Source organism: Malurus melanocephalus, unplaced genomic scaffold (assembly GCF_030028575.1).
Source record: "Malurus melanocephalus ecotype Western Australia unplaced genomic scaffold, MMel_1.1 scaffold_465, whole genome shotgun sequence".
NCBI lineage: Eukaryota > Metazoa > Chordata > Aves > Passeriformes > Maluridae > Malurus > Malurus melanocephalus.
Genome location: NW_026623697.1, coordinates 291000 through 310444, shown reverse-complemented (window position 1 = coordinate 310444; position 19445 = coordinate 291000). Strand labels below are relative to the sequence as shown.

The 19445-nt window shown below is 53.1% G+C and overlaps 3 protein-coding genes across 11 annotated transcripts in view; 2 read left to right on the top strand and 1 right to left on the bottom strand.

The window, feature by feature from the left end:
- Window positions 1-1195: 1195 nt before the first annotated feature.
- Window positions 1196-6754, bottom strand: EEF2KMT (eukaryotic elongation factor 2 lysine methyltransferase). Its single transcript, XM_057380634.1, is given in 9 exon segments — window positions 1196-1553; window positions 2290-2439; window positions 3460-3767; window positions 4980-5113; window positions 5301-5402; window positions 5591-5671; window positions 6280-6342; window positions 6414-6671; window positions 6674-6754. Coding segments are annotated over 9 exon segments (1278 nt in total). The 3' UTR covers window positions 1196-1452.
- A 536-nt stretch (window positions 6755-7290) lies between these two features.
- NDUFB6 (NADH:ubiquinone oxidoreductase subunit B6) lies at window positions 7291-10183 on the top strand. The gene is made up of 4 exons (XM_057380635.1): window positions 7291-7635; window positions 7706-7798; window positions 8893-8937; window positions 10036-10183. The coding sequence occupies exons 1-4, from the start codon at window positions 7456-7458 to the stop codon at window positions 10099-10101; spliced, it is 384 nt and encodes a 127-aa protein (XP_057236618.1). The 5' UTR covers window positions 7291-7455; the 3' UTR covers window positions 10102-10183.
- Window positions 10184-16296: 6113 nt separating this feature from the next.
- The window catches only part of CAPN15 (calpain 15), a 56412-nt gene continuing 53263 nt past the window's right edge, over window positions 16297-19445 (top strand). For 8 of the 9 annotated variants that reach the window (XM_057380650.1, XM_057380649.1, XM_057380644.1 and 5 more), the window contains exon 1: window positions 16298-16386. The gene's annotated coding sequence lies outside the window, so the exon portion shown is untranslated. Of the gene's footprint in view, window positions 16387-19445 lie in introns of all 9 variants that reach the window. The other variant, XM_057380651.1, reaches the window with a different exon arrangement.

The window sequence follows — 19445 nt, the reverse complement described above, 5'->3', positions numbered from 1 at the left end:
ATCAGCAGCTTTGAACCCTCTGAGCAATCACTGGATATCTGCTTTTTTCAGAAGGAAAATAAGTAAAAATGAAGAGTCAAGGTACTTTACTGCAGCAATTTGATGAAACCTCCAGCTTTTTAACTGAAGAATGATCCATAAAGATTTATTTACCAATTTTTTACTTGTTCTATTCCTGTTTTCAGTCAAAATCCTGTCAGGAGTTTGGCCATTCCTGTGCACACGGAGGCAAATTAGGCACTTTTCTAATTAAACACTAATACCAAAAGCTTTAGAGAAGTTTCATCTTCCTAAAACAGAACTTTTTTGGATCCAGAATGAGCCATCTGTACAGAATCTTTGCCTGGAATTTTGTGKAAAGGAACATAAAGCAGCTCCTGTCTGGGCTGCCAGTTTGTGTTTACTGTAGAAATAACAGTTTTGAGTTCTTTCTTTCGGGGGACAGGGAGCCAAAACCTGGGCTGGGGTTAATTCTAATTGATCCCAGAAGTTCTGGCCTCCTTCAGCTCAAAAAGTAAGATTCTTCAGGTTTCAAGTTGCCTACCATCCATTATTACAGAAGGAGGAGGTTGAAGTATTTGTTCATTTCCTTTAAAGCAGCTTTTGAAAGAAAAGAAAGTTGAGAGAGCAGAATGAGCAGCACTTTGGTTTTTCTGCTTCAGGACYAATGCTGTCCAACAGGAGAATGATTAGTGGATGGATGATGGGAAGTTTCAGAGCAGGTGAGCTCAGCCCTTCCTCCTTGCAGGATACCTGGAGCACTGCTGTGGAATGTGATTCCTTTGCCATTCCCAGCCCAGCCTGAGGCCATGGATTCCCAGCAGCCACTGTGCAAGTGGCAGTCCTTGTGTGAGAGAAAGGGCCATCAGTTCTGATCTGTCATTGCTGCAGAGTAAAGATGCATCTGATTTACAGCACAGTCTGTCACCTGCTCCTACAGCAGAGTTCTGGGACACAGCTGCATCACTGCAGGTATTGGCCATGTTTATTGGGGTGTTTAAAGATAACCCAAACTGCAACTATACACAGACAAGGATTAAAGATCAGAGCAGACAMTTACAGCTGGTTTTAGCATCAAAACCCATTGATTACATTGAGAAACATTGTTTTGTTCCCTTGTGAGATCCTCATCCTGTGATCCTGCTGGTTGCCCCCAGTATTTACAAATCACAACACAGCTGGGGAAAAAAAAGAATTCTCTTGTCTCCTACAGAGTCCAAGTGCAGTGTGATTGAGGCCCTTTGTTTTCTGTTGCTTCACAGAGATTCACTCACTTCCTAGGGGCAGCAGCAGTCTTGGATCCACACTAGGAATTACAGGAACAACTCCACATGTCCATGTGTACAGTTGTATCCTCAGCACCTCCTGTGTGTTTCCAGAATTCAGGATACTCTTGTTACAAGGCTGAGATAGCTCCTGTTGGCCTCAAAATTCCAGTTCTGTCTGCYGAGCCTATATAAAGAGCTGTAGAATCATTACATCTGGCTGCACATCRTAGAGAAAATTACAGCTGCTCTGGGCTGGAATGATCTGCCACCTGATCCCCACTTTATCTGTGAACAGAAACAACGGGAATCATATTTATGCTTAAYAAAATGAAGAGGAAAACGTTGCATGACAAGTTCTGTTAAGAACAGATCTTTAGCATGCTCTCACCTACAGACAAATTCTTATGAGTGGTTTTAAAAAATCCCATTAATGCCTCTGCTGAGCACTCAGTGTCCCTCTGTGACTCAATCGACTCTGTGACTTAACCAGAACTTCACAGATTTCAYGGAATATCCTGAGTTAAAGGGACCCACAAGGATCATCRYGTCCAGTTGCTGAACACCAGCTGAGCAGCAGAGACTGCAAYAGATAGGCTTTGGAAGGATGTATGAAGAAAAATCTCCAAATCCCTATTTTATTTAATCTCTAGTTGGGGATTTTARCCCTCAAAGAACAGGTAAGATAAGATAAAGGGTTTAGGCCACATCTCAGGTGTTATCACTGTGACACTGCAGCAAAGATGGCTCCCTCTTTTAAGCCTAAACCTATTTTAGTTTCCTATTGGCACTACATTTACAAATCATCCCTTAYAGATGTGAGCTGTGATAGCCAGGATGTACCTAAAGGTGAGTTCCAATCTCCTGATCAAATCCATCTGGAAAAGCTCCTGCTCTTAAATCCAGCTGTGGGATAAGATCCTGCTATTGGACAACGCTCCTGCTCACCTCTACCACTGAACAAGTGATGGGGACAGAGGCAAAAAGGCAAAACTATTGAAAACTGGATGGAACAGGCACCCACCCAGCTCAGCCTGGAACAGCTGATACGTGTCTGGATTTCGGATTGTGAAGGCAATGAACACCTCAGGAGCTTTTCTGTCTGCTCTGGACGTGGAGAGTTTCTGTAGCATCCCAATGAGGGCTAAAATGATCTCTGGATCATACACCACATCTGCAAAAAAAAAAAAAAAAAAAAAAAAAAAAAAAAAAAAAAAAAAAAAAAAAAAAAAAAAAAAAAAAAAAAAAAAAAAAAGAAACATACAATATTTATTGAGAATTGAGCAAAAACCAGAATGAAAGCTGCAAAACAGAAATACAACCTTCAGAGTGCAGGAGAATATTGTTATTTTATGTGCTATGCCCTCATCACTAAAAATCAGTGCTTCTTTTTATAAATGGATTGTCAGATATTTTATTTAAGCCCATCCTAAGGGAGACAGCAGAATCACTGAGTGTTGGTGCTCTCTGTTCCCACTGCCCTTGGCAAAACCAACCTGCCTTGTCAGAAATGAGTGGTTTAGAGGCTGATGCCAAGGACTTGCAGCAGTTTTCATCTGGAGTCATTTCCTGGAGAACAGAGATGGTGATGAGAGGTCCAAGTGAGGACCAAGGAGGGGTGAAATGCTGGTACTCAGATGGGGTTGTTTCCTTCACAGAGGTGCCCAGGTGTGTACCACTGCAGGTACCTGTGGTGCAGTGCTAATGGCACATCCTGCTGTAATGAGTAACAGCAAATAGATGTGAWTCCTTTTCAGGCCTGTTCTTGTCTAAAGAGTCCAGCTTGGGCTGGTTTGGGCACTGAGCAGTGTCACTGGCATTAGGTACCATGCAGTACCCAATTCATTTTATAGAATTCACATTAATCCTGTAATACCTGGGATGACAGAAGTAAYTTTTTCATCTGGATTCTCAGGTTTTTCTTTGCAAAGCTCTAATTCAGGGTRTAAAACCCACAGCTGAGMCATTCTGCTCTTACTAGCTATCACWACTRTTGTTCTATTRTCACTAGATTTTCCACAATTAGATTTTTTATAAAATTCCCTCCAAATTTATRCACAGACAAGTCCAAAAAGGCCTGTAGTTGGGTTTATTTTAATAAGTTATCCCTCCAGAGGCTGCCAGAGCTGCTGAGCCCTCCCTCCTGTGTGCCTGTGACCTGCCCATCCCTGCTCCCTGTGAGTGTGTGCRGTACCTGCTGCGATGACAACGTCAGCTCTGACACCCAGCAGTTGATTTTCTGTCACTGAGCCCCAGTCAAGCTCAGCAACAATCACTTTTGGGTTTTGGCAGTTCTCTCCTTCCACCTCCTGTCCCTGGGACTCKGTTTGGAAGCTCCAGGTCACTCCWGGCTCCGAGATGAAGCCATTCAGCYGGAGGTTYTCTCCCAGCTGTCTGAGAACACGGGGGTGGCAGTCACTAAATATGAATGTCCTGGGCTGGCAGGTCTTGCAGATGGCAATTCCAGTGAAGCCAATCCCACTCCCTAATTCCAAGATTGTCCTGAAGGGTAACAGAGTAAAAAATACTATCAGGACTCTGCATTGAGCTGGAAACCAAAGCATTCKAAATGTAATTAAAGGTAAAATCAGTTCCAGATAATTACAATAATTTTTGAGTGAACCATCCACAATCTAACCTTTGTCCCAAGCAACTGGAGAGCTGGGAGYAACTGAGGAGGGAATTGTCAGCATAAAATTAATTAGCTGAACTGCTCATTTCTGTAAGGCACAAAGCATTCCCACCACAGGGATGAGAGACATCCCCACCTGGCTTTAGCCATCTGCAGCACAGTTGTCTCCACCTGAGCTGGCTCTCCAGCTTTCAGTCAGTGGAGAGAAAYAGACACTGYRCAGCACAGGTMCTTCCCCTGTGAGCTTCATTATTATTAAATGATCTTTCCTCAAAGTCCTTGTTCCTCCTGACTGCTTATAAATAACGTGGAGATGATGTGATCAGAGCTGCACATTGATCATCCAACGTATGTAATCCCAAGTGAATCCCATCACGGAGTGAAGGTCRTTAGTTAAATTACTGAAAATTGAACAGCTGACCTCACAGAGCAGGTCTGGCTGCACAGAACAARGGCTTGATTTTAAACCCTGTCTTGACAGGTCCTCTCCTGGGTTCAAGTTTGACTGTTTCAGAACAGACAAGAGCAGCAATTACTCAGCAGCAAAAGGGTGTCATTTCAGTTATTTTGGGTGTATAGTCTGTTATTAAATATTTATATTATTAAATTACAATCACTTAGCCCACAGTATCAGAGAGCAGGAGCCCTTCTGATCTGGAGCCAGCCTGAGAGAGCTGGGTGTATTGACATGGAGAAGGCTCCAGGGAGAGCTCAGAGCCCCTTCCAAGGCCTAAAGGGGCTCCAGGAGAGCTGGAGAGGGACTGGGGACAAGGGATGGAGGGACAGGAATAGGGAATGTCTTTACACTGGCAGAGGGCAGGGATGGATGGGATATTGGGGGGGGGGTGGGGAGGCCCTGGCACAGGGTGCCCAGAGAAGCTGTGGCTGCTCCTGGATCCCTGGCAGTGTCCAAGGCCAGGTTGGACGGGGTTTGGAACATTCTGGGATAGTGGAAGGTGTCCCTGCCCATGGCAGAACGTGGCACTGGATGGGCTTTAAGGTCCCTTCCAGCCCAAACTATCCCGTGATCCCACATGACTGAACAGAGCTTTGCCCAGCCCTGCACCCTGCTGCCCCCATACCTGTCCCTAAACACCCCAGGGTTGTCCAGTGCCCACTGGGCCAGATGCAGAGCAGCCTCCCATGTGACAAGTCCTGTGGTGCCCCCAGAGATCAGCGCTGTGCTCTCCTGGAGGCTCACACAGTCCCCTGTGGGCTGCAGGACACAAGAAGGCAAAGATSCATCAGCACAGACAATGCATTTAGAGTTCACAATCAACAGCAGCAGCACCTGGAAAAAGGCAGGAAGCTCTCCAGGCTTCTGGGTGGGTGTTTTTAAATTCGATTATGGCTTAGTTCGGGTGATTCAATGTGGTTTAGAACAGTGCAGAGTCAGTGTTTACCAGTAAGTAGTTTTTGTAACAGTGAGTAGATTCTTCTTCTTTTAAAATATCTGCCAGTGCATTGTAGAGTTCATCCAGGGGTTCAGCTGCTGTGGATTCGTGCTGTGAGAAGGAGAACAGGGCAGCTCTGGGTATCACATTGTCATGAAACAAAAAAACATTTGCACTTTAATCCCCATTTTTATACACTGTTGGCCAGAAYATCTGCACTGAATGCTGTGRTTTGTTATTAYATGAGGTATTTTCAAGGGAAAAAAKGAGTGAAAAATAAGMTGAAAAGCAAGARGTACCTTTTTGATGAGCTCAGTAAGGAAGCACCTCCTGTATTTGGCTGAAGGGGGATATTTCACACACAGAGGATGAAGAATTGTCTAAAATGAGAAGAGCCATGGACACCAATTACCCAGGGGAGGGTACAGGGAAGGCACTAAGGGGAAAAGGACCATTAATTGGCTCTGGTGCCAAGAAATGCATTGGGATTTAGTCTGTACAAGTGATGCTGAGCCAGAAATTGAAATTTGATTATTTCTGAATGGTTTGTGAGTTTACAGATCTGTGGCCACAAATTTCTTACTTTTTGTGGCAACAAAAACCTCACTTTTCAAAAGAGTAGAGAGAAAATGAAGTGGAAATAATCCAATTTACTCTCCTCTTTTGCTTTTCCGTTTTTCCTTTTTGGTTTGGTGCCTGGTTTGTGATCTCCCATCCCCAGGCAGAGTTTAGGCACCACCATTCCCTGTATCCCCGAATATCCAGGAGTGGCTGCAGTGTGCCATTTACCACATCCGCTCTGGCACGCGCGTTTTAACTTTGATTTAAGAACACCCAAATACCAGGCAGAGAAGGAAATCAGTAGTTCTGCAGGGCCCAACGAAACACTGCGACACCGGGTCACAGATCTTGGTATTTCTAAGCGATTCCAGTGGCTTTGGGCACCGCGCCTTGGTGACACGGGGGGTGACTCCGAGCTGTCCCTCACCTCGTGCAGAATATCCGCGAGAAGCGCGGAGTCCGGCGCAGTCCGCAGGCTTTGYTCGAGTTCCTAAACCAGGATAAATAAATAAATAAACAACGCAGCGGTGCCGCATCCCTCCCCGCCCGGCCGCCCCGTACCTGCCAGGGCAGCGAGCGGAGCGGCCGCGCAGCCAGGAAGCGGCGCTGGAAGMGCAGCGCCAGCCTCGGCCAAGACTCGCCCATGGCTCCGCAGCGCACGGCCGCGAGGGCCGCGAGTCCCCGGGCCCGCCCGCCGCAGCGCCCGGAGGAGGAGCCGCCCAGGAGGCGGAGCGGGACCGCCCGGCCGGGGCTCGAACCCGGGACTGTCGGAGACGGGGCTCGAACTCGCGGCCCCGGTGACACGGCCACTGCTGTCCCGCCTGAGCGGCCCGGGCCGGCAGAGGCCGCCATGGCCCCGCTTCGGACTGAGACTGACCCGGGCGGGGACACCGCGGGATCATGGGATCATAGGGATCAGTGGAACACAGGGATCACGAAACATTGGAATCATGGAAACATGGGATCAATGGGATCATGGAAACACTGGAATCATGGGATCATGGGACCATATAACAGCGTGGGTGGGAAGGGACGTTTAMGACCACCCAGTCCCAAAAACTGCCCTGTGCAGGGACATCTTCCACTATCCCAGGCTGCTCCAAGCCCCAATGTCAAACTGTCCTTGGACACTTCCAGGGATCCGGGGGCAGCCACAGCTTCTCTAAGAAATGCCAGGGCCTCCCCACCCTCACAGGAAAACAATTTCTTCCCAATATCCCATCCAACCCTGCTCCCTGGCAGCGGGAAGGCGTCGCCCCTTGTCTCATCTCTCCAGGCCCTTACAAATAGAGTTTCCCCATCTTTCCCTTCAGTTCCCTTCAGGCACTGGAAGAGGCCACAGTTAAGTCTGAGGTGTTTTTTTTCCTACGTTCCCGGTCCCTCATCATTTCCTCACGGCTGAGCCCCGCCAGCCCCGGGATCACCTTGACCGCCTCGCGTCACAGCCGCGCGCCGTGTGACGTCACTGCCGCGCGCCGCGGCGAAGGACAGGGCGCCCGAGCGGGGCCGAAGCGAACGGAACCGAACGGAACCGAACGGAACCGAACGGAACCGGAGCAGGGACCGGAGCAGGGACCGGGGAACCGGGCCGGGCCGCGGCGCCATGAGCGGCTCCCTGGGGGATGAGAAGCTGCGGGTGCAGCAGCTCCGCGCCCTGCGGCGCCGCTGGCTGCGGGACCAGGAGCTGAGCCCGCGGGAGCCCATCCTACCCCCGCAGAAGCTCGGGCCCGTGGCCGCCTTCTGGGAGGGCTTCCTGAGGCCCGGCGGGCTCTGGCGGCAGCAGGTGCGCGGCGGGACGCGGGTACCGTGTGGCCTTTCCCGCTGTCCGCTCCTGACCGTCCCTCTTCCCGCAGGTGCACAAGGCGTACCGGAGCGGCCGCTTCSTGATGCTGCGGGTGCTGCTCCCCGCCTGGGCCATCACTTACTACCTGAAGTACCACGTCCAGGTGAGTGCGGGGCCCGGGGGGCTGAAGGGAATGTCCGGGAACGGCCGGTGTAACGCTGGAAAAAGCCCAGGGCCGAGGGGATTGGGAATGATGTGAGGATTGATCTCACACCGGGTGTGTGAATGTGCTTCCGACAATCAGTTACAGGTTAAGGTTATTACCCATGGCCTGCTCACCACTTGCGTTTCCTCACTGGGGTAGCACTTATATATATATTTTTGGTGATATTTCATCATAAAGAATTACTCTTGTGAGACCTCTGTGCACCTACAGAACCACCTCTGGCCCTGGGGCCCAGCACAGGAAAGATGTGGAGCTGCTGGAGGGAGTCGAGAGGGGGCCACGGAGATGCTCCAAGTGGAGCCCCTCTGCTCTGGAGCCAGGCTGGGAGAGATAGGGGTGCTCACCTGGAGAAGAGAAGACTCCAAGGAGAGTTCAGAGCCTGTTCCAGGGCCTAAAGGGGCTCCAGGAGAGCTGGAGAGGGACTGGGGACAAGGGGTGGAGGGACAGGACAAGGAGGAATAGGTTCAAAGTGACAGAAAGTTTTAGATAAGATATTAGGAAGAAATTCTCCTCTGTGAGGGTGGGGAGGCCCTGGCACAGGGTGCCCAGAGAAGCTGTGGCTGCCCCTGGATCCCTGGCAGTGCCCAAGGCCAGGTTGGATTGGGCTTGGAGTACCCTGGGTTAGTGGAAGGTAGGCAGGGAGGTGGACCAGATGAACTTTAGTGYCCCCTCCAACCCAAACCATTCCATAATTCCATGATTTATGGCAGTGCCCAGTTTTGCCTGTGCTGCCTCCTGTGAGCAGAAAAGTTGTGTGTGAATTGTTCCTGTCCTGGAGGAACAGCCCTGGGAATAACCAGGGCAGCTGCTGGTGTGGGGAAGGGGAAGGAAGGGCCAGCCCTGCCCTCCAGGCAGGTGTGASCATTGTAACCTCGGGTATTTCTTTAATTAGTGACAGGTTTAATGAGCCTTGTACACAGCACAGCTTATGTTCTGGCAGGGCCATGGTGCTCCTTTTGGAGATCCTTTGTGCATCCTCCAAGTAAACACCCTTTACTTTACCTTCCCCTCTCTTCTCCCCCCACTTCCAGGAAYTGCCGCACGGTGTGGTTCTGACAAATCCACGGATACTCCCAGTAAGTCTCTTATACTTGTCTCATCTTCCACCTTTGCCACGCAGATGGGAAGGGATTTCTGGGGAGGTTTGTGCAGAGGAGTTTCTAGTGACAATTTTCCCAAGGGATATGCTGTGTCCTGTGGGTGGCCTGGCCCTGGAGCAGCACAGGGACCGTGGGTTTGGGTGCTTTGATCTCGTCCTCAGTCCCTGTTCCAGTGTTACCTCCTCTGTAGCACCTGAACCTGGCTGCTGCTGCCCATSCTGGGCAGAAAACAGAAACATTCCCTTTGCATTATTAACACATGGAATGACACAGGAGTGGATCTGCGTCTTCTTGCTGTCAGCACTGAGAATGTTGGTTCTGGTTTGGTCTCARTTGTCCCTGAAGGTCCCCCCCACACTTAAGTGTCCACAGAGTTGTGTCACCTCAGCTTAGGACAAGTTTGATGAAGCAGAGAGTGTCACATTGTTTGGTCTTTTCTGTTTTCAGGCTACCCTGAGCTGTTACTGATTGGTGTAACAAGTCACAGGGCAAATATTCCCACAGAAGATCAGCTCTGGCCTTTCTGACTGCTGCCCATTTTTGGCATAACCTCCTAAGTGTGCTTTATCTAAAATAAAATTATAAAATGTTCTGTTCCTAACAACCACAGAGCAACACACTGAAGGTCAAGCTGTTGGTCTCTGTCTTCAGCCTAATTTTTCAGTCACRTTAGGTCAGCTCAGCAGGCCAAGACAGTGCCTGGAGCTGGAACGAGCAGCCTTGGGAGAGCAGGTTGATTTTTGAGGGATTCCATGGCTTTCCATGGGCTCTGGACTGTGATGTTGGACTCACTGATCACTGCTGGTGAGGGTTATGAAATGCTAGAAGTCATTTTTAAAACARGACAGGCTCAAAATATGTGGCTGAAAAGAAGGGGTAAAACAAGTAGAGACTTCAGGTAATTGTGCTGTGATGTTATTCCAGCCTTCTGGAAATATTGGGAAAATGAGTGTTCTGAGTTGTGGTGAGATTTTGCCTCGGAGTGGGGACAGCTGCAGGTTCCCTGGAGGACTGGGATGTGCAGGAGGAGGCTGGATGCCAACAGRGAATGCTCATTATGCTCTCATCCCACAGGGGGACATGGTTTTAGAGACTGGAGAGGTCATGCCACCCCTTCCAGAAGATTCCCACCACCACTGATGGCCAGGAGCTGATTTCCTCCTGAGGTGAACACAGCAAGAGCTGCACCTGCTTTGTCTCTTATATAAAAGTGTCTTTATTCTGCTTTATTGCTTCAGTTCCTTTGTCATTTACTGTCTCCTTAGTCTGTGTCATTCCAGGTGCCCCTCATGTGGGAGTTTGTCATTGCTGGGTGCTGGGGATCTCTAACCCCCTTACTGACCTTTTAATGTGCCATGATGGACCTGGCAGCACTGTGGGTCTTGGGGTGACAGGACAGATGCTGTGGGTCCTGGGGGGATTTTGGAGCAGGCAGCTCCAAGGAAGGGTGTCACACTGAGCTCCCACACACACGTGGTTCTCCTCTCCCACCCTACCAAACCCTTTCTACCAGCCCATTCTGACAGACTTCCCGTGAAAACTTAGCTTCCTCCGATGTCATCCCACCTCTCTGCCTAGGCAGGGTGGCACAAGAGGCACTGCTGCCAAAAAATCCTTTTTGCTGCTCTTTCTTCTGCCTTCAGCCCTTTCTGAGGAGTTTTCCAGACCCCACATACCTGGGGCACTTTGTTCTGGGAAGATTGGTCTCATAATGAGCGGAGAACTGGAGCCAATGATCCCTGTGGATCCCTTCCAACTCAACATATTCTATGATTTGAAATGTTTTAGTAGCTAGTCTGGGGATAGGAATGGTTAAACCAGCAATCCAAAGGGTAACCTGGGGTGCTGTGACAGAATCCTCATGGAGCCATGAGAGACCAGCACAGCCCGTGTTTGTGATGTGCAGGTGACAGGCCAGAGCCCCTGTCCTGTGTTTGGGGACAGCCAGACCCCTCATAACAACTCTGGTAGGGACTTGAACCATCAGGGCCATGGCAAACACAGGGAAAACTGTCCAGCAGTTGGAGGAGATCAGGGAGGCTGTGGACCCCATGCCCAGGCCCTTGCCACACCCACACCCACATATCTCTCTTTCCTTGGGTAAGCYGTGGCTCAGGGTGGGACAGCAAGTGGGGAATGAAGTGGTGGGGCAGTAGGATCCTCTGTGTCATCACTGGGGAASGTTGGGGGTCACTGTGGGGGCTGCAGAGGGAGCAGGGGCTGTTGGGGAGCACTGGGAAGGTAGAGAGTGAAGGGAGACACTGGGGTGCATTTGGGACTTTTGAGGGGTGTCAGTGAAAATGGGGGGGTGGGGTTGGTAGCGGGGCTGAGACCTGTCCTTCCTGAGACCATGGGGATCCCTGTTCCTGTCACTACCTCTGCCCCAAGGTGTGCCCACTGTGAGCCCACCCCCCAGCCAGTGAGCTGGGGAGGCCTCCCCTCTCTGGGGTCCCCTGCCACCCCACCCCACTGAGGACAGACTGGTGGGGGTACCCCAAAACTCCAAAGTCCTCCTGCACTTCTGCAGTGCATGTAGGAACTGGGGACTCTGACATCTCTTGAGGACACCCCACACYCAGGAGGATGCCTGATATTCTCAAGACTCCCAGATTCCCTCAAGGAGGCCCTGATACTCCCAGGACTCTCAGATTCCCCTGAGGAAATGCTGACAACTCTCCTCCTCTAATGAGAATTGCACCAGGACTAGAGGGAATTCCTAGTACCACTAGGGTGCCGTGGACATTCCCACAACTCCAGTACCCCAAGAGACACCTCAGTCCCCCACATCCCTACGATGAGGGGCCCAGGGGACCATTCTAGGCCACAGACTCAATCACAAGGACAGGTGTGGGGCTCTGGGATCACCTGGGRGTTTTGGAACAGATAATCCTCCCTGACTAGAGGGGCTGGATACCTCAGSAGTGAGGGGTTTGAGTGTCACAACCACACCAAAAAACAACAGAGGCCATGGAACATGACCTGGCACAGCTGCAGCAGGACCATTCATGCCCATCCCCTCAGTTGTCTCYGTGCAGGTGATAGCACATGGCACTGGGTGAGCAGGAGGAACCACCTGCCTGSTGTCAGACCCCACACTACTGACAGMTGCTGRACCTCRGCAATGACCATGTGCYTCCACAAATACAGTCTTGATCTTCCCTGAGGGCTTCCTGTACCTCTCAAAGTCATCAAGTCCAATTTCCCTCACACTAAAAACATGGGTGGTACATTCTTTTGACAGTAAAAGCAAAACTCTTCTGGGTTTGTAYAATACTGTTCCCTCAAATGCCCTCAGAGTTGCACATAAAGACACGTACACACAGGGCTGCATCTTCTGCATAACTTTGAGATCCCTCGCAGCTAAAAACATATCACTGATCAGTCATAGATACACACAGAGTAGAGTCATAGAATAGTGTCATGGAATGGTTTGGGTTGGAAGGGACATTAAAGCTCATCTCATCCTACTCCCTGCCATGGGCAGGGTCACCTTCCACTATCCCAGGTTGTTCTGAGCCCCATCCAGCCTGGCCTTGGACACTTCCAGGGATCCAGGGGCAGCCACAGCTTCTCTGGGCACCCTGTGCCAGGGCCTCCCCACCCTTATACTACATACATACATTACATATTTAGCCAATGGTTACATTTTGTTGGACCTGCCTTGCTGCAAAAAGCCTTCCATTGCAACAGCTCAAGCATGAAGATCTCCTCCCAAACAGGTATTGGTTGATACGACTTTTTGTCCTTCCCCAGAGCCTCCTCATCCCTCAGGCTGCAAATGGGAGGTTGAGGGCAGGKACCAGGAGCGAGCCAGGGTGAAGCTGAGGTCGTACAGAGAGGTGAGTAGAGGTGGGGACAGATGGAAGGACTTATTCAAGCTTGGTGTCCTGAGACACGAGGACWGGAAGATCCTGGGATGTGGAACATGCAAACCTTTCCTACCTCTCACCTGATGTGCCTCAGGCAGGATCTGCTGGTTCCAGCACTGCCAGAACAGAAAGGGAGATCTCCCTGGGCATCCTCCAGTCGCTGCCAGCCSTGGGTGTGTGTCCCTGTGCTTGGCCAGCTGGGTCTGCTCCAGGCCACCTCCCATCCTTCAGGGGGATGGCACAGCAGYTCAGGATCAGTGCCAGGGAAGCCTACAGAGAGATCCAGAGCTGTGTCTGGGCTGACACACATCAATCCATGGCTGGTTGGATCTCACCTGTGTAAGTCCATGGGTGGGCAGAGCTGGCTGATGCTCTTCTCTATCGGATTTGGCAAGTGGAGGTGGGTGGGGGAGAATCTTTGCAGCCGGAGGAAAGCAAGGTTTGTATTGTCGTAAAAGGCTCAGGATGGCCCAGGCAGCCCAGGCAGCTCCAGGAAAAACCATGCAATGGTCATTTTAGGAGGCATGGAAGATGCAGAAGCTGGCGAAAAGCTCATGTGGAGTGACAGTGCTTGAAAATGGTTTCTGTAAYGAGGTTTGCATGGGGCAGAGCAGCAGTGACATTCCCCTCACTTTTAGCCAGGCTTTCTGCCACAGCACTCCTTCATTCCCAGAAATGCAGCTCACTGCAATATTGATGCCTCTGCTGCGTTGGCTGAATACTTATCCACTCTATAATCAATGACAGGGAATAGGAACTTGTCTGGAATAACTGGAGTCCTCTTTTCCCACTGGCCACTGCCAGTTATGGGCCTGTTTATCTAATTAACATTAGGGAACATGAATCCCAGTTCACTGAATTTCTGACAACCGAAGAGGGGTGGGGGTGTTCACCTGGAGAAGGGAAGGCTCCAGGGAGAGCTCAGAGCCCCTTCCARGGCCTAAAGGGGCTCCAGGAGAGCTGGAGAGGGACTGGGGACAAGGGATGGAGGGGCTGGACGTAGGGAATGGCTTCCCATTATCAGAGGGCAGGGATAGATGGGATATTGTGAAGGAATTGTTCCCTATGAGGGTGGGGAGGCCCTGGCACAGGGTTCTCAGAGAAGCTGTGGCTGCCCCTGGATCCCTGGAAGTGTCCAAGGCCAGGTTGGATGGGGCTTGGAGCAGCCTGGGACAGTGGAAGGTGTCCCTGCCCATGGCAGGGGATGGGATGAGAGGAGCTTTAATGTCCCTTCTAACCCAAACCATTCCATGACTCTGTGATTCCTAATAGAACATGTTGAATCACCCACTACTTGAAATCACTTTCTAACTGGTCAAAGTTTGCTTCATACATTTATTCTCCAAATAATGAGGGCCAGGCTGGTGACATAATTCCATCCAGGAATTCCCTGTTGTGCCAGAGCTTGGGTTTGTGCTGTGTGTGATGTTAAACCCACACAAGCTGCAGGGACTCCTCTGCTGYGCTCTCACAGTGTTCACACTCATGAATAATACTGAGCATAACAAAAGGGGCTGAGCCCAACTCCCCACACACAGGTGTGTTTCAGGTGCTTTGAGATGCCAGCTGTCCCTTGGTAASGCTGAAGAGATCAGGGATGAAGACATCCAGCAGGTTTCATGTGACCCGTGGGGCCAACATGGACACCTGAGGTGCCTCACTGCAGCCACTGAATGGTGTCCAGATACGTCCCTGAGTGCCCAAGCTCCTGCTCCAGCTAACACTCCATAGCTGGTGACAGATCTGACTGGAAATACCCACCCTGGTGGAGCCAGCAGATTCCAAGCCCAAATTCTTCCTCTCCYCACTGGATCCTGAGAGGTTTTGCCCTACAAGGGCAGCGCAGTCCCACCAGCCATGGTGAAATTCCTGGGGCTGTCCTGTGCAGGGCTAGGGGCTGGACTTGATGATACTGGTGGGTCCCTTCCAGCTCWGGATATTCACGATTCTRTGATTTTGGGGATACCTGCTCTGTGCTTTCCTCAGCCACCGGGGGAGTACCCAGTCCCCAATTTCCCCAGTCCAGGAATCCCACCTGTGAACTGCTCCTCTTCTGGCCCACTCTGAATAACAGAGGCAGAGCTGCTTCTGCAGTCTCTAGAAGATCAGCCTGCAAATAAATGTGATGATACGACTAGCAGTCACATCTTACAGAGAGATGAAGGAAAGCCCAAACTCTCCACCAGTTTTTGGTCTCTGCATTGTCCTACAGGTCTGCTGAACATTTGCCGTCTCAGTACCTCAACTGCCCACACAGAAAGCCTGCACTGCCCTTTGGGGAGGGTCAAACAGCCTAAAGAGAACATTTTCCCTGTTTAGCAGCTGCCCTGTCTCACTTAGCAGGAATTAATCCCCCTCYGGTTGGTGGCTTAAATGATGCTACTTTTGCTGGAACAACGACCACTGATTTCCCCTCAAGGTGAGCTTAACCAGMTGAGCTTAGTTCTATCTTGGACCCTCTCCCCGTTTTTACTCGTGGCTCCGGGAGAGAGCAGCTCAGCACCACGACTTCGGCAGGTGCGGCACGAACTGCTCCCAGCTCTAATCTCCGTGGTGGGGGAGGGTTTGAAGGTGCTTCTTAACCCGGCGAGTCTGGCCCTGGGCTAGGTCGGATGCAGGTCTGGACTCCGAGGCTGGGTGGGAGTGCAGGCCCCACCTGCAGCGGGCCGAGGGGCGGCATGCTCCCGCGTCCCGCGTCCCACGTCCAACCACGGCTGCACATCGCCCGCAGCGCCGAGCAGGTCTCTGCCRGCTCCACCTTCGCTTCATGTGCCGCCAGATCATAACGAGCTGTAATTACGAGTGGCTCCTGCCCAGGTCGGCTCAGCCGCGGGCTCTGATGAGCGCAGGGAACGCTCGGATCCTCCATCCCCCCATGGCAGCGCCTTCCAGGGGAACGGGCGGGGACGCTCAGGGGCGCACCGAGCCTCCGTGTGAGTGGCTCAGGGCCACGCACTCCCCTTCCAAGACACATCCCCGGACGACCGGAGCCGCGGGATCCTCCAGAACCCCCTCAGGCTGGGTTGGCCCCGCCACCCCCGAGGGCAGGGCCGYCTGCGCTGCGACACCCCGGCCGGGGGGCGGCGCTCAGCCCCGGCCGCAAGGCACGCTGGGACTCGTAGTCCTCGCCCCCTCGCGCAACGCCCACCGCCCCTCASCGGCCTCTCCGGCCCCCGCCCTCCGCTCGCCCGGAGCTCCGCCGGCCCCTCGGCCCCGAACCGCCGCTCCCGCTGGGGGCTCGGYCGGGCCTGCCTCGGCTCCGAACCGCCGTTCCCGGTACCCCGCTCGGGTGCCGCTTTCCGCTTCCTGCGCGCGGCGACCCTCGGGGCTCGTAGTCCCGCCGCGCTATTCACGACGGTCCCTGCGCCGTCTCCGCGCCGCACGCCCGCGGCCGGGACGGGGCGCTGCGCCACGGCGGCGGCGTAGGGCGGGCGCGGGGCTCGGGCGGGCGGGAGGAAGGGCCGGCGGGGCGGCCGGGGCGGGTGCGAGCTGCTCCGCCCGGGGTAACGCGCGGGGCCGGGGGGACGGAGCAGCAGCGCGGCGCCTCCACCCCCAGGTGAGCGACAGCGCGGGCGTGGGGGAGGGAGCGGGGACGGGCCGCCAGCCCGGGGCCTCCCGCCGCAGCCCCGCGGACCGCGGCTCCCGCCCGCCACGGGGGTCGCCTGGGGCTCGCCCGGCCGGAGGCGCCGGCTGGGCCCGGCCGCCCCCGGGCCTCCCCGCACCACCTGTTGCCGGTGGGCCCGAGCGGGGGCTGGAGGCCGGGGCGGTCCGGGAGGGGCGGGCGGCGCCAGGGTCCCGGCTCGGGGCTGTGCGGCGGCCGGGGTGCCTTGCCCGAGGCTTTGGGGGGACCTGGGGGCTGCGGGGCCCCGCCGGCACCATTGCCCGGCCGCACAGCCCGAGGGCTTTGAACGGGCTTGAGAGCCGTGCAGSAGGCGCGGTGGCCGGGGGAGGCTTCGTGATTGCCCGCGTTAGGCTGCAGTGCCTGACCTGCCTTCGCCCTGCGCTCGGTGCGGGGAGATCGCAGCTCCGGGGTCCCCCCGTGGGCAGGGGAGCCTTGCTTAGGGCACTGCCGACTGCCGGCTCCGGGCTGGAGCACGGCAGAGCCCCCAGCACCCCGGGCTGCTTGTCCTTCAGGTCTACACTCTCACCTCTAGCTTAGACACCGGTGCTGGGGCTGAGCAGGGTTGTGTGCAGTTTCTCAAGCCTCTGCGAGTTTGCTCTTTAGAATCAGTWGGCTGGCTCTTATCCTTGGGTCTTGAACATCCTAAGACTGTTGGGGTTTCAGTGTCTCATCAAGACCCTTGAATTTTGCTGCACATCAGCTTAGCTGCAATTGAAGCATCTCAGCCTCCAGGTCCTGGATGCAGGAGTCTTAGAGGATGGAAAATCGCAGTACTTGCCAGTCTCTCCATTTGCTGAGCTCTCTCCTCCTCCTTCTCCTGGGGTACATCCCCCCAAGCACCAGGAAACAACTGTTCAGGGTGATCATCTGTGGGCCTGTTAGAGGAGATGGGGTACTGCAAGCATGGTGTTTGAAATGTCATACTGTTTCCTCCAAGCGTTTTTCTAGCTGGGAATCTCACTGAAGCTTGGCGCTCGGTCGGTTTGCAGGCCCGGGATTCGGCTGGGTGGGTTCTCATTGTCGGACAGAAGGTTATCTGGGAATTACTCACTGCACGTGGCCTGGGGCACTGGTGCAGGACGTTGCTGCACTGCTGTGGGGTGGTCAGGAGCTGATGGATCCTGGGAGATGTGTTTGCAAGGAGCCAAGGTGGAGGTGAGGGGTGCAGATTCTARACTGTGGCCCTTGTAGCTCTGAATGCAGAGATCTTGCCATACTTTTCACATTGTCACCTGGGACTCRGAAGGATTTGTGCTTAGGGCTGTGCTCTTCTCTAAACTGGAGCAGACCTGYGGTGACAGACTGGCCGCCTGTGACACTGAGAGTCTGCTGGTGGCTTTTGCCTGGCCAGTTTTTAAGATCCTGCTGAACAGTCTGGCTCATGCCCCTRAGTGAGCCAGAGCAGGGCTGAGCTCTGCTTGAGCGTAACATGTGCAAGACATGATTCAAATTACCCTGATTTTATGTACGTGGGGATATTAATTAGTTTCAAGTTGCATCAGCTTCTGTTTGTGTCCAAGGCTTTAACAGCTGAAGGCAGGAGGCAAGATCCAACATTGCTCCCTTCCCSGGGAGGGGTTGGAGGGCTGGAGAGGCCTTTGATGGTTTGCTGTGACTGGCTGGGTTTGCTRAGCCCGATTGCTTTGGCAGGAGGGAGAGCAGCCTCCTCCAGCCTGATGACTTGGTGTGTAAGGGAACCAGAGGCGTGGGCCAGGCATGGTRTCTCCTGAATTGGAATAAATCTTGGAAAACAACCCAAAAGTGCTAAAGTTGCACGTAAAAAAGTCGGGCGTCTTGCCCAGACTCGGAGCTGTCTCATGCTGGCAGAAGGGCTGGGTGACCCATGGAGGAGCCTGGATGCTCTCGGGAGATGCACTGATTACCCCCCAGTCTCCTGGRTTGCTCCACCCTTATCTTTGCTCTGGGCACCCTTTATCTTTGCTCGGAATTCCGCTGCCTTTGCAGGAGGAAGTGGTCACGGCCCTGGTGTTCCCTCAGTCAGCTGAGTGCAGTTGGCTTTAACTTGTGGAAAACATGCTGCTCTCCTCTGTCCTGGATGTTTTGTGGGAGCTTTCCAAGTTTGCCGTGGTTGCATGTGAGATCTAGACAGACCCAGCCTGCGTGTTGTGTCCGTGGCCATGCTGATCCCCGCTGCTGGGAACATCATGTGCTCCCAGGTGGAGAAATGCTTTTTTCCTCCCCTCTTCCCGCTTCGTCTGAATCCAGGCTTGGTTGTTTCTGACTTTGTTCTGACCCTTCGTGCTACCAGAGGGATCAGGGAAGGACCAGACCCTGTGGCATTTCTCCAAGTGAGAGTTTTTATGAAGCAGAGAGAAGCTGGGTGAGGGACTGTGGCTGCCTGCCATCAGAGGAGGTGGATTTGAAAAGCATGTGTCAGCCCAGGGTCCTGCCACCATGGCTCTCTCCCAGTGGCCAGAGCTGGGGGAGCCCTGTGAGTCCCCATTTTGCTGGAACTTGGGGCTCTGAGCAAGRTCACACTCAGTGCAGCCTTTGGTGGGAAAGCTGCTTACATGGGTGGGACAGGTGAGTCAGTGGCTTCCTCCTCTTTTTCCRTCATAATCCCACTCTCCAAAGTGAGGCAAACTGCCTCCCTGTTCCCTGGAAGCCTCCTGGATCTGCCTGTGTTTCTCTCAACCTTGCTGGTTGCTGTTGGAGCCTTTCTGAGAGGATCCTTCCTCTCCAGGCCATGGTCGCCGCGCTGGGCAGGGAGGAGCAGGCTGCTCCAGATTTCTGTCACATTTGCTGTTTGGAGTGTTGACACTTGCCTTGCATTTAGCAGTGGCAGCTGAGGAAGCCAAGAGAGGCAGAAGAGCTGCTGCCTGCTCACGAGAAACATTTAACTCTTACCCTCACAGCTCCCTTTCCAGTGTGCTGGCAGCTCTCAGGTTGGCTGATAGGAAATGCCGGTGGTGTTCCCAAAATTTGTTGGTGTTTGGTCTCTTAAAAGATGAGAAGGATTTTTGTGTGCTATT